Here is a 15,074-nt window from a genome sequence, read left to right on the forward strand (position 1 = left end):
ATGTATTAAGAGTGTAAAAATTTTACAGGGTCATACAATAAAAATCAATCATGTATATATATGATAAATTTATTGATTTTTAAATTAATTATTTTAAAATAATTTAAATAATAATTTATAATTGAAAGACAATATAAAATTATTTTATCCTATTAGAACATTAATATTGAGCGAGTGCACTATATAGATTTCATAACCAAATAGTATTTAAGATTATCTTATTTTTGTCCTTTTTACTTAACCACGTTTAATGTAGTTATGTGTGTTTGTTTATAGGCCTCCTAAAGATCATGATGTAACATTGCAAACACACCATGCAAGTTGTTTTAAAGTTGATCCAATTGTCTATCTAAATTTTATTTTTATTTTTTTGAAAAAAGATGAAAAATGAATGATATAGATGTGATTTGAGCAATTAATTTGTCAAATATGTAAAAAGTTTGAAGTATAATTTTATTCATAAATTATGAAAATGTATAGATTTTTAAAAAATTATGAAAATAGATAAATTGTTATTCAAATGACGATTTCAACATGAAATACTCGTGTTTTGAAAAACAATTTCACTTATTTTATTTTTATTTTTTATACAAAAGTGACAATTAAAAACTGTCACAAATACTTTTGAAACGGTCATAAATTACTTTATAACATAAGAAATAAACAAATATTCATTTTGTGACTGTTAAAGAAGTAATTTGTCACAACTTTTAGCTAACACAATTATTTTAAAAAATACAGCTGAAAAGGTGAAATCATCTCTCAAAGGAGGATTTTTTTTCATGTTAAAATCATCTTTTGAGACATGATTTATCTATTTTCATAAATTTTTTAAAATCTGTGGTAATTTATGAAAAAAATTTGCACCATTTTGGTTAAAAAAAATACAACTGTCAATCATGGAAAACAGAATTCCTATAATCACGCATTCATGAATCATCCCCAGATAAAGATTGAACTATTCAAATTTCATATACATATTTTAAATTTGATTTACTGAGATAAAATATAAACACTACAATTTTCATTCAATGATAGTGATTTACTGATTGCAACTGTGGAAAATCCTGATCCGTCAATCATGTACATCGTACTAAGATTGATTTTAACATTTGAATCCTTATGAACCCACTGAAAGCTAGTCCCCATTTTGAACAGAAATACAAGAGCAGGAGCCAATAATAAAAACACAAAGCTATGCTGAACGGAAATAACATACTCCACACACGGATCTCCCTACAATAACCAACTAAAGTTTTAATACAACATTCATTATGCAATGGGAAGGATAGGGGAAAAATAGCAATTGGGAGCTCTCTCCAAAGAGTGAATCGTGAACAAAATTTTCTACAGTTATATGTCATTGAAATTCAAACGTTGATTACATCACAGGTGATTAGGAATGAATAGAGAAATTGTTGGAAGGCAGGAAGATGAGGAGAGAACGGTCGAAATCTTCTAACCATAATAATCTGAATCTGTTTATTCGATCTGCTCCCCTTAAAAAAGACAAATGAGGAAAGATGCAGTACAAGACAATCGAATTTCAAGATGTTATTAAGGAATGCTAATATTCCATACAAAAATGGCCATCCAGTATCAACGCTTGACCCATTGGAAACTTTTTCTTGCTTTGGCCTTTCCTGGCTTTTTCCTTTCTACCACTCGTGAGTCTCTTGTCAGGAACCCAGCTGATCAAGATTCAAGCAAAACAAGCTTAGTAAATCATCATAGCACAGCACGTATAAAATCCAGCCACAAGTAAAGGACTAATTAACATGAATCCCCACTAGGGAAGTTTGATACGAGAAATGATTAATCAAGAGTTTCATATGAGAAATTGATATGGAAAAAAAAAAAAAAAACTGTATCAACAATGGAGAAAAAAGGCAAAAAGGCTATACCATTTCTAAGTGCTGGCCGCAAATCTGGTTCCCAGTTTTGCAAAGCCTTGCTGATCCCCAATCGTATAGCTCCAACTTGCCCTGTTGCACCAAACACATTTCATTGACACCGATATGAATGATAGCTAAAGAATTGAACTTTGACAAGTTATCCAGTAGGTAATTCTGTTGGAACTTCCACTGTGCACAATTTCCTCAGTGTAGGATTGTCAGGGGAAGTTGAATAGAAGTGTCGATATATTAGAGTTCAAGCATTTAATCGTCAAACTTAAAAGTTTGGGCTGTGATTAGCTAAAAGGCCAAAATTAAAGCATAACGCATTTTGCCCTAAACAAAACCAGAAAAGATATTAGTGAAGGATGTAGTCATGTAACAGCAGTTGACTACAATAATTTTAGTTCGTATTAGTGAAGGATGTAGTCATGTAGCATATACAAAACAATCTAGTTCATCGATATTTTCTACTTTATATCTTGCATCAACACAAACATTTTCCTGTCTGGTCAAATCAAAATTAAAGAAAGCTCGTGATTGATATTGCAAAGGCCACTTTCAGCATGACTAAAATAGTTAAGACATGATTTCAACAACAATTAAGTTCTCAGAGGGTAAAGTTGGAATCCACCAAAAAATAAAATGGGTAAAGTCGGCTACATGGATCAAACAATACCACAAAGTTCTATTGTAAATCATATTTATAGACAAATGTAACTATTTATGTAAAAAAACAAAAACAAAAAAATAGAACATTGTAGTGACTTCTGAGCCATCTTTGTTTGCCATAAACCATTATATCTACACTACACATACAGGTTTTGAGTGTGGGCAAGCTTTCTATATCAAATAGTAAAATATGTATTTGAAAATGTCAAAACAATATTTTTTTTAAGCATCAAGCATGCATGCAATATCACGGAATATGCTTCAAGAGTGGCATAGATGCGGACAGGACACCAGATGTTCCACAAACTCTAACAAGCATTTGAAAACTGAAACTAGAAATTCTTCAGTTAAAAGAAATAAGATTATAATATAATGAAAGAATATGATGCTAGCCATGGGAATTCAAATATAGAAACTAACTAAAAGAAATGAAACCCACCTGAAACACCACCTCCTTTCACAGTACAACTGACGTCCCAGAGCCCCAAAGTCTTTGTCTCAGAGAAAGGTCGAAGGAGAGTAGCACGATGCTCAAGCATAGGAAAATAGACATCAAACTCTTTATCATTGACAACAAATTGGCCATTACCAGGCTGAACCCAGACACGGGCAACACTGCATTTTCTTCTTCCTGTTCCATAAGCACGTCCTTTATCATCAACCTGCTTCACTCTAGCTTTGGCAGCTTCCTCTTGCTTCAGACGCTCCATTTCACCTCTAGTCGATTTTCTAGTATTCTTCTCATACCGCATGTCTTCAATTACACTAAGAGGGGGCAACCCATGAACCCCATCAAAGTCTTTCAACGCAATCAAACTATCAAGCATCTCATCCGTGATTCCAGAAGCAGCAATCAAATCACCAAATGCACGTTTTGGGCCTGAAATGTCAATAGGAAAAATAACATCACTTACCTTGATAAAGGTCTAAACTCTAAATTAAATGAACAAACATACACATAATTACAAAGTACATTATCCACACACAAAAACATCCTGAGTATACTCTTGGCAAGTAAGACCAACATATCAGAACCTGGCACCCTAAAAACTAAAACAAAATGGTTGTTCAAAATATAACATACTCAAAACGCCATGAATAAATAATCCATGCACTGATAGTGTAGGACATTGTGATCCAATTGCTAAACCACACCATGTATGATAAGTTTATTAACTTTAACAATAACTACCTTGAACAATTTCTGATTGGCTGACAATGTAAAATATTTCTTAATTTGACAATGCATGACTATTAAACCCTAAAAACAATAAACCATAGAAACCAATGATATATGATGACATCAGTTCAAACCTTACGAGAACTATATTGATATTGTTATTGACAAATAATAAAAAGGGTTAAACTTAAAGCCTAACAACCTTTGACAATAGCAGTGAGAGCTTGCTCTTCCTTCTCAAGCTGTTCAACATCAACTTTAGGCTTAATATCCAAAGCAGTGATGTCTCCTGCATGCCCCACATCATCTTTGAAATCAAACACATCCTCTTTGTCCTCCTCCTCCTTCATGCTCCAAGGTTTGAAGTCCTCCCCTGCTCCAACTCCAAAATTGCTCTCATCAAAACCACCACCACCGGCTTCTCCTCCGCTTTCCTCGTCGATCCCTTTAAATATAGCATCTTCATCTGCATCGTCCAAACCCTTCTGTTGCAACCACCCTTGTTCCTCCTCTTGCAGCCACCCCCGTTCATCCCTTCTCCTCCCACCACTGCTTCCGCCGTCGTCGTTCATTCTGACGAGGCTTCCGCTCTCCTCCTCCTCCTCCTCCTCGAAGAACGCGTCGAGCTTCTCCTCGGTCTCCCGGAAATCCTTCCACACGCGGGAGGAAAACGGGTCCTTGCCATCGCCGTCGTTGTTGCCGCCGCCGCGGTTGGTGGAGAAGTGTTTGGGAACGACGACGGTGAAGTAGGGATTCGCAGGCGCGTGGGAAGGCTTCAACGGAAAAGAGAGAAAGCGACGGAGATGAGAGGGTTTGGGAATTAAACGAGAGAGCATGGTGATCGACACAGTGACTGTGAAGTTGATTTACAGAGTGAAGGCGTTGTCATTCATTCGTGCATTGAGAGATAAGAAAGTAGCCGGAGAGTTGACGCCGGCGATCGGAAGTTGTGGAGAGTGACTGAGTGACTGGTGACTACGTAACAGGGAGAGACTGCAGAAGCTACTAAGCTTGGGATTAGGTTTACACAACCAGAGGCCAACCGTCGTCGTTTAATGAACAAGGGTTGAAAAGGTTTATTAAAAATATAAAAAATAAATTAAACAAAAAATTAAGATTTAAACTTAAATAAGCGCCTGTAAAAAAAAATAGTTTTCGTATGTAGAAGTACAATAATCAAGACAATTCATCTCTGTTGAAAAATGAGTAGAAGTACATGAATAGCAGTTGATTTTTTTTTTTAAGAAAGACTTAAATTTTCATCTTCTTATTTCTATCAAAATGTATAATTTTCATCCTTTAATTTAAAATATAAGTATTTAGTTTTTAATTTTGTAAAATTCATAATTTTAATCCTTTCATCAAATTCAAAAAATATTAATTGATAAAAAATTAAATTAATATAGTTTAAATTAGTGATGTGACAATAAATTATTTATTTAATTTATATCGTATTCAATGTTAATATATTAATCGTCACGCTTTTTAGTTTAATAGGATGGTTAAAATTATAGACTTTATTTTAAAATAATGAGATTAAAATTATAAATTTTAAAAAAGAAAATAACTAAATGTTTATATTTTAAAGTAAAAAGATCAAAATTTTAAAAATAGAACAAGCAAAATTATATTTAAGACGAAAAGAAATTTGATGTTTTTTTATTATTGGAAGTTAGGTCCAAGAAAATGTAAATAATATCTTATATTTATTTAATTTCCATCATGATTTTTTATTTATTTCTTATACTTATGAGTTTTTTTATTTTATCAGGAGGGTTAATTGTGTTTTTAGTCATTGAATTTTTTCAATTTTTAATTTTTAGTTATTGAATTAAATATTGACCCATTTTGGATTCTAAACTTTTGTTGTGTTAATATTTTTAATTCGTACCGTTAAGTATGTTTATTAAATGATGATGTGGTGAAAATTTTATTATTATTGTTATCTACGTTTGATTTAGTGGCAGGTAAATGCAGAAAAAATATTTGTTAACTTGTTCAAACAAATATTAAATAGTTTGTGGCGGTTATAAAAACCTCCGGAATGCATATAATTATAACTATCCTTTAATATTATGCCCATTATTTGATTCCATGAATTCCAAAATTTAACAATTATTATTATTGTATAAGCCTCAATCAAAACTCACCATAAAAAAACAAATAATAGATAAAAAAAATTATAATAAACAAATTCAAATCTACAACGAAGTCAATTTGCAGTGCACAGTTCTCAACTTATCGTTATTCCATTGGATTAGGTGTTATCTGTCATTTGTTTCTTAAATGCGTTTCTTTTGTTGATTCATTTTTCAATGTACCAAAAAAAAGCCAATCCGTAAATTTAGACACACAAAAATAAAATAAAAAATTGGATTTGATTAATTTGTTTTGGTCGGCAAAGAGGAAGAAAAATTTACTTGAGATCCAATTTCTCGTTGGTCCCAAATTGTATGTATGCGGGATTTTTTATGAATCAATTATGTAACTTGTTGAAATGAGTACGAAGAAACCAATGATAATTTCTGAGTGCTATTGATTTTATACTATGGACACTTCAAAGATTTTGGTGTAATTTTTGTTGATTGAGATGGTGGTGTGTTGTTGGTGTGGTGCATTGGTGGCTTTTTTGGGTATCTTTGTTCAATAATGAAGTGATATGTGATTGGGATGGTGATTTGATATCATAAATGATTTAAGACATAAGCTTCTTTTTTAAGTTATATATTGATATAGCTTTTGTACTTATTGTTATGGCATGATTTTGCCGCATCTTGTGCTTAAATTATGTCTCTTTTATTTAATTAAATATTTTTTTGCCAAATTCCAAGAAAAGATAGAACATTTTTTTTTGGTGTTTTTGTATTCTTTCTTTTATTTTTAATTTTATTTATCTTCAACATTTTTTTTTTGTATTTTTCCTTTTACTTTCTATTTTCCTTATTTTCAACATTTATTATTTATCCTAACAAGATTAGGATGTTTATGAATAAAACTAAAAGAGGATTGTGTATATCAGTAAACCCGATGCATATTTTACTCATGTACACCTATTTGTCTTCTACAAACAGCAACACTTTGGAATTATTTATCTATAATTTACTAAGTTTAAAATATTTATAAATTATAAAGTTTAAAAACATAATTATTTCTCTAAAACAAATTAATCTAAACATGCAATTTATATATTATTATCTATTTGATGCTTGTATTTTTTTACATGTTTGTTACAGACGGCTCATCTCCCCGGGCTTTTTAGCTGAACACTACTACCTATTTCAGCCTCTGGAAGAGGTAAGTTGTTAACTAGAATGTGTGTTTGTACATCAAGTGCTTCTGGCATGTAAGAGATTGCAGACAGTATTATGACGATGCTAATGCAATCCAATAATTTTCCAAGCATAAACTGTTTGGAGTGCCAATGATCCGTGACCAAGTCCATTCTGTCTCCTCTACAAGTTGTAATTCTGCCAACTGCCATAAGTGATGATGTTAGCTATATATGCAACTGTTTAGTATATCAATTTCAGCACCATACCACAACACCTTTTCAGTATCTTTGCTTCTGGCAGAGTTTGAATTAGCAAATTTGAAAAGGGAATTGGCAAAAGAGGTGAAATTGAAGCAGTCTACTAATATTCTATGGTATATGTTTCTAAGCTAGTTATAGTATTTGCTGTTATTGCTGTCTTGTAGTGGAAAGCTCCAGCAGACAATGATCAAAGAAGTTTGACAAATGTTAACTTAAATGCATAGACCTGAATCTTTATAGCACTGACAGCAAAAAGATTTAATTAAATTTAAGCTCACTTGAGATTAAGTAGAAGATTTAATGTTTGATATCTGGATCGGATCCACATGACCACATCCATCCTCCAAGTTTTTTTTCTAAATAATTAGTATTATTTTCAAAGAATGGATTGTGTGGTTATAAACTTGTAATAAGAGTTTTCCATCAGATAATTGGAATCTCAGTGAGCTAAGGTTCTTACCCTGCCATCTCTGAGCTCAAATATGACAGAACCTTCAGAAAATGGAATTGGTCTGGTGGATGCCACCTGTGTTGTATAAGATTCAAAGTCAATTCTCTGTCATTATTTTTTTTTTAATTTCAAAATGCAATTATGTCATTTTTAACCAACAAGTAACTACTATAGACTAATATTTACCTTTGGTTCACAATTTAAGTTAAGGTCAGCAAGGTTATCTTGGTCCTTGTTCAAGCCAGATGCACAATTTTCATCGATCCGAACTGGTTTCTCCTCATGGACTCCACCTCCAATATGTGCTTCACCAATTTTATTTCCCATAGAGGGGAAACCACAATCCTTCCACTTCCATGCATTTTTGTCCATGTATCTCAGGTGTACATTTCCATCTGAACCAATCAAAAGTAGTTGATTTCCTTCAAAGCTAGGACCAGGTGAACCAACCAGTATTACACCTTTATAAGGTGTTCCATGTTCTACCCAGTTCCATCCGTACCATGTATTCCACTGGTACTCAACAAGACCACCTTCTCTTGAAAGCATGAAAAGAGAGCCTGATAGTGATTTTGTTGATGGGCTTATAACTGTTCCAGGAAACTCTGATAGAATCAAATGTTGAGATTGGTAATGCTCATGCCACAGATCAGTCACTTTGTTGTACTGATATAGGCGACCATTTCTTCCAGTGACAAAGACTATATTTTCCCTGAACAATTCTTGGTCAACTATACTTGCAACTTTAACATTTTGAGGATTTTTGCAGTCTTTCCATTTAAATTCCCTCATGTAAACCTGGGTAGAACATGTAAATATATACTTCATATCTTGCTTGTGTAGCAGTATTTGATGTCTAAAGAGTTTATTCCCTGAAAATTTTAATATTTTATCCGTATGTGTGTGTGTGTGTGATAAATAAAGTATTTCATTCAGTTAAACATATATGAATACATGAAGTTCATGGGAATGAATATGACTTTAATTTGACTACGTTTAATTAATTCATTTATGCCAGTTGCCTTGTACTGTAAAGTGACAAACTTCACGAAAATAAAGTTCTTAAAGGTTCAAAGGGCAGAATTACCAATGTTCAAGATACGATCTGCAGAAGTTAAGGAAGTGCTATAATCTTTTTGTTAAGAGGCATAAAATCTTTGATGTATCTTTACCTAACACCTTAAGCTTTTTGACGTGTTATTCCTTCACACTTCTAGCATCTTTTATCAAGCCTTGTATCTCAAGTATTCTAACTTCTAAGGAACCAAAAGTAGATAGGTTACACCTATAAGATATTATCATCTTGTGCCTTATATTTTAGTTTGAGATATTGTGTTACTGTTTACCTACCATGAACTGCAGTAATCTTCCATTTTTGCTCACAAAGAAGATTGAATCTTCAGTTGTAGCCCTCCTTGCTTTACCTGGTAATCTATCCCATGGTTGTCCTCCAACAATACTTCTTCCTTTCCTCATAGCAGTGCAATTCCTCCATGCTATCTCATTATCACTCCATTCTCTAAGGAACAAACTCCCAAATGTATCAGCCATGAATAAACTTCCATTGTAGCTCCCCACTATACCATTCATAGTTGAGGAGCTATCATGCCTCAACCATACCCATACATTCTCGATACAAACGTATTCGAAAACCAAACCATCGTTTGTTATTAAGAAGAATGACTTGCCTTCATACAACAATCTTAACCGGAAGTTACTTCTAATCCAGTCATCTGGCAGATTGTATTCTTCTGAAGATTTATTCGGTTCACCACTTGTGCCTAGAAGCAAGTAATAATTCTGTGCTTGGCTTTGCTTTCTCCTACCTGTTACTGAACTTATTCCTGAATCATTTGACTCATCTTTTGTTCCTGCCATGCAATTCCGGGGGCCACGTTCTTCTGTGCAATATTCTGCATTCCATCCTTCACTCTCTGGCACATCTAATATAGTCCAAACATATTTAGTTGATGCTTTCCTTCGAAAGTTTTGTGGTACAGATGGTCCTGAAGTTTCACCACCTAGTCCTGCTAGATGCAATTCTGCAAGTCTACCATCATCTAGTGCAAACAGTATCCTCCCAACTTGTAATGGTAAGCCAGCTATACCTCTTGCTGCTTTTGCATGTAAGGGATGCTCATGACTTCCCCATGCTCCTGGAAACTGATTGTTTGGAACAGTTCCTGTTTTCGTGTGAGAATTCAATGTCTAGAATTTAGAATTCAGATTGAAAACTCTATTGTTGGTACATGTATATTGAATCATACAGAGATAGCATTCTATATCTTGTTACTCTTCTATAACTTAATTCTGCATATATGGTTTTCAATGGGAGAATATATATTGCAAATACTAGTTATTCTTGTGAGTAGGAAATATCAAGAACAGTGTTTACTGTTTAACGAAGTTGAAGTAAAGAATCTGATCGTCAAATAATCTTGTTAGTATTTTGTGATGCTTGAGTATATGCTGCAATAAGCTTTCAAGAAATTGACAGATTGAGAATTATGATAAGGATTTGACTACATAAGAGTTAACTATCAAGAGAAACAGGGCACCTCCCCTGGGAAACTAGTGTCTTTTTCCTTACTTTTTTAATCTCTATTCAGGAACCTATTCCATATCCCCATTAGACAATTCAACTACATGCTGTCCCTTATTTACTTTGTAAGAATTGGAATAAAATTTCAGATGGAAGATAGGTTTTGGTGATGGTGATTGCTATACAGCTGTTTACTTAGTTAATGAGATCAATATATAGATGTAGGGACTAGGGACTAACGGGAATCCACAAAATCCAGAAAGAATTTAGTTACAATAGGGGAAAATCAGAACTTTGTCTCACACTCCTTTTATGTATTGATAGATAAGGAACGAAACTGAAAATCCCTAATAGTAAAGTTTTTATATGCAGTGAAGGCCAAGGTAGTCATATCATCTTAAAAGCAAATAGCAATCATGGATAATAAAGTTAAAAGATTAAGCACAATTGGATGACTGACCTAACTGTTTTGGCATTTGATACTCAAAAACAGATCCAGTTGAAGTAGGAAAGAATAAAGAAATGAATGTTTCGCTTGATTCATCTTGCAGCGCTAGTGTAATCGATGTCAAAGTTTGATGTTCAGGACTTCCATGGACTACCCATTTCCACTTCCTTTGATGTAATCTTCTCTCCACCAAAGTACCTTCCTGTACAATTATCAAATATCTTTGAAAAAAAAAATGGTGTCCAAGACAGGATAGGATCACAGAAATAAATTCTTAAATGGCTTCATTAAGATCAAACTCTAGGTTTTGCCAAGCTATACGTGCTTAAATGAATTTCCTTTGAAACATTTCATTGAACTATCAACTTGAGAGTGATCATTCACGACTAGCTTCCTGATTACTTTCCTTTACTGAGCTCAAAATGATTTGCACTCATATTCTGATAATGGTAGATATGTTCATTAGATAAATTCATTAAGAGTACCTTGGTCAAAAGAAACAGAGATTCAGAATGATCACCACTTAATCCATGTAAAATGCACCCTTTAGATGGTAACAAAGGTGAAACTTTTGCCGTTTTTTCTTGCCATATGTGCTTCTTCCACGATGGTTTTGATTTTCTATCATATTCATAAAGATCTCCGGCAGAACTACATCACCACATCATCGGTTAAACTTGTCAGACTCCAAAAAGGTGAAGAATGACGTTTGATACAGCAATGTGGTCCATGAAATAAAAAAAGAACTATACATTTTAACTATATTTTCTGTAGTTTCTTTAGCATTTTATTTGTGAGTCAACGTGCTTCAAGTAACACACATATCACCCACCTTATCGTGTATACTACTTCTCGTTTAGAAGCAACAACAGCTATAGCTGCAACATTTGCTCCAGCTGGTTGGCCATGATTTGTCCATCTGTTCTATATATATTGGCAAAATAGGACAGAAATTAGTAATATTTGCTTAGGATTGAACTTGTTAGATTCAAATATGTGCTCCAAAACTTGAGTTTTACCTTGGAGACTCAACCGCATCAAGTTCTACCAGTGTTCCATTCTTTGTACAGAAATAACCTCTTCTGTGGACAATGCAACAACACAAACGAGGCATTATGATAGGTATCAGTAATCATGGAATTCTAATATATCCTTGTGTTATATATGTTTAATCTCAGAAACTAAAATTTCAATGTGTACTCACGTCCCATCATCTGACACCACACCAGACTTCATCAATATCAAAGAATTTTTCTCCTGATCATTATCTGTGATTTGATTGAGTGTATATGAGAATTCAACCCAAACTGGCTGTGAAGTTTCACCAAGTTGCAGATGCATCTACTAAAAAAACACATAATCAGTCAACACGAACAACAAAGGTATTGTTGCAGCAGTTCCAACAACTTTCAGAATACAAATCATATTTAGTGACTGATTTAAATTGCATGCCAAGTTGCCAAGCTACATGCATGTATTGTTTAACATGTATCCGAATAGTAGAGTGGATATTCTGAATGAAATGGAATTTAGAGAACAGATATTTATAACCTCATACAGATTTCCTGATTCGGATAGAGCAAGAATCATCTGATTGATGATAAAAACAGCAACTGCATGTCCTGCTGATATTGGCAAGTCATGAGGGGCAAACACCCATTCTAATCCATTCCAAAACCTCTCATAGATAGAGCCACTTTCACCAGTGACCCACACAGATGTCTCAGACATTTTGTTCAATGAAATTCTCTTTCTCAGAGGCATCAGAACCACATCCAAGGGCCCCGCTACTATTTTAGCTTCCTTTCTGTCCAGCCTCGTCTTTTTGTCATCAAATCCATGTTCTTGATCCAAACTTTCTTTCTTTCTGTTCTTCACTTTACCACACTCGCCATCACTACCAGATATCATCAGATCACAAGGCAGTTGCACTTCAACCCATCTATCAGCTTCTTCACTGAACTTCCAAAACGTATCAGTTTTCTGCTCAAACCTTCTATTGCTTTGCTGAAAAAACTGATATGGATGACAGCATGAAGCACAATCCACAACAGTACAAAAGCTCACAGACAAGAGCCCCCAGATGCCACATATCAAATGGAACATTGACATGGTGGCATGCATGCGGAGCCAGATAAAAACAGAAACTCCAAAAATTCAGGATTTGTAGGTTATTCTAAGGATACTCTTGGTACTTGGTAGGTGTGTGAAATATGAGGGTACCCCGTATGGGCCATGGATATAAAGGCTTCGATCATCTGATCAAAGAACTCAACTTTATGGGATAAATGGTTTTTTCAAGTAAAAGGGAATTCACTATTTTAGATATGAATATGTTGGGGTAGTGATGAAAAGAAGGAAGCAGGTATTGATTCTCATATTACAACTACCTCAAATGGCTTCTGTTTTCGTCAACTTTGAAGTTAAATATCTTTTAAAGTTTGTTTAAATTTAAAAGAAAATAACTTTAAAATAAGTATTTAAAAAAAAATCTTTTTAAGAAATAGACAGGATTTTGCTTCTTTGAAAAAACAAAAAAACTGATTATTTTAAGTAAAAATATTTTAGATAAACCCATCAGAAAAACAGAAATATTGAAGGCCAGTTGCTGAATGGATAAAAGTTACTCTATGTTTATTTTATTAAAAAAAATTCTTTCTTAAAAAAAAAAAACACTTAAACAAACCTATGCATTAACAGTAAAGTAAAAATAACATGAAACAAACAACCTGTTTTCCACGCAGCAGTTTAACTACCGTGTTACTTTTCTTTCTACATCGTAGAGCTAGGTAAGTAGAGTCCTCATCGGTTCTATTTCTAAGAAGCTGCTTTATCGGCTCACCAAATTAAGATTACTTCCCGCCCTTGATTTTATCATCATAGTGATGTTTAGGGGACAGATTTTGATAAATTGTTGGTTTGTGTTTGTAAAGAAATGTTAATAAGATTCTAGCGTCGACTTTAATTTACAACTAGGAATACAGATTCCAATTTCCAATACCGTGACAAAGATGCTGCAACCGACTAGGATTGTGATATGTGGTAACTGTCATTGGATGATCAGAAGCTACCAACCAACCAATGGCTCTGATATTGCGTTGCATTTTGACTGTGATTAGAAAATGTTACAAGCAAGTTTCGTATCACACGGGTTTGTGAGAGTGAGAGATAGAAGGATGACCTCATATAGCATTCATTTTTCTTTTGAAAGACATTTAGTGATGAAAAGGACGTGGAACACATCAGCATTTGGAAGTGATTGGCCTAACTAAGGCATTTATAAACAACGTACATAATGAATGTACTTATGATTTTACTGCTGGTAGTAAGAAAAGTTAAGTTAATTGTGCTAGCTTGCACTTTTTCTATGCCAATAAGTTTGATTAAAAAATAGTGAAGCCGGTGCTGAAGTGGTTGTGGCATCTTGCGTACGTAATTCCATCACTGTCACATGAGCAATTATTTCTACAATTGTCCAATTACAAATTATTTGTTTTTTTTTTCTTTTTAAAACAGAAAAACTCAAAAGATCGTATTTGAGGAGGCTTTGAGATTCTCATTACCCCCACAACGCGATCATGAAAGGCCCCACTTTTCCTTATACAACATAATAACGTGCTAAATTGTTTATCATGGTCTTCTAAATATGAGGGCGCTGACTTGGTCACACTTACATAAGAAACACCTTCCCTGTTACATTCTCTTTTGTGAAGTTGTGATTACAACAAGGTGTGCCTTTTCACTGTATTGTTTGAAATATTTTTAGAGATTAATAATCGATGATGATTATTATTATTATTAGTAATTTACATAGTAAATGTTTACTTTATATAATTAAAATTTACAATAAATAAAATATTTATATTATAATTAAAATTCATAATGAATAAATATTTTTAATAAATAGATTATATTTTAAACTTATAATAAATAATTAAAATTACGATAGGAGGTTATTTTTAATTAAAAAAATTATTGTTTAAATTTAATTTAGATATAAATATAAAATATGATATCTATATTATATACATATGAAAATGTTTTTCAGAAGAAATGTTTACACATGATATCTAGGAGCTCTATGTAATAAATTTATTTGAATTTTTTTAAAAGAAAATTCATTTGAAATTAAAAAACACAAAAGTTATATGTATAATAATGGGAATGTAACTATAATAATTGATTGCAATCATATTTTTTATAATTTTAATTATAATTCAGTAAAAAAATTATAATTATAATAATTAAAATGATTAATAATTATTTATAATAGTTATACATGTATTATAATTATTATTAATATTTATATTATTAATAAACCAATTGTTCATTAACATGTGCAACTAATAAAAAA

General features: G+C 32.9%; 2 protein-coding genes across 4 annotated transcripts; both read right to left on the reverse strand.

Moving 5' to 3' along the window:
• Positions 1-1,334: 1,334 nt before the first annotated feature.
• On the reverse strand, positions 1,335-4,803 carry LOC100797241 (30S ribosomal protein S9, mitochondrial). The gene is made up of 4 exons (XM_003538892.5): positions 3,950-4,803; positions 3,007-3,447; positions 1,905-1,985; positions 1,335-1,691 (listed from the first exon to the last, which is right to left on the reverse strand). Exons 1-4 carry the CDS (start codon positions 4,581-4,583, stop codon positions 1,600-1,602), a joined length of 1,248 nt encoding a protein of 415 aa, XP_003538940.1. The 5' UTR covers positions 4,584-4,803; the 3' UTR covers positions 1,335-1,599.
• A 1,336-nt stretch (positions 4,804-6,139) lies between these two features.
• LOC100797793 (uncharacterized) lies at positions 6,140-13,632 on the reverse strand. Of its 3 annotated transcripts, none has more exons than XM_006590708.4 (10): positions 12,272-13,632; positions 11,925-12,061; positions 11,740-11,802; positions 11,553-11,639; positions 11,206-11,371; positions 10,733-10,922; positions 9,081-9,913; positions 7,917-8,528; positions 7,740-7,805; positions 6,140-7,221 (listed from the first exon to the last, which is right to left on the reverse strand). In XM_006590708.4, the coding sequence occupies exons 1-10, from the start codon at positions 12,842-12,844 to the stop codon at positions 7,111-7,113; spliced, it is 2,838 nt and encodes a 945-aa protein (XP_006590771.1). In that variant the 5' UTR covers positions 12,845-13,632; the 3' UTR covers positions 6,140-7,110. The 3 variants fall into 3 exon arrangements, with proteins under 3 accessions (XP_006590771.1, XP_006590772.1, XP_040862590.1); XM_006590709.4 differs by having other exon boundaries at positions 11,925-12,064; positions 12,272-12,408; XM_041006656.1 differs by having other exon boundaries at positions 11,925-12,064; positions 12,279-12,352.
• Between the last annotated feature and the right edge of the window lie 1,442 nt (positions 13,633-15,074).

This window comes from Glycine max, chromosome 11 (assembly GCF_000004515.6).
Source record: "Glycine max cultivar Williams 82 chromosome 11, Glycine_max_v4.0, whole genome shotgun sequence".
NCBI classification, from domain to species: Eukaryota; Viridiplantae; Streptophyta; class Magnoliopsida; order Fabales; family Fabaceae; genus Glycine; species Glycine max.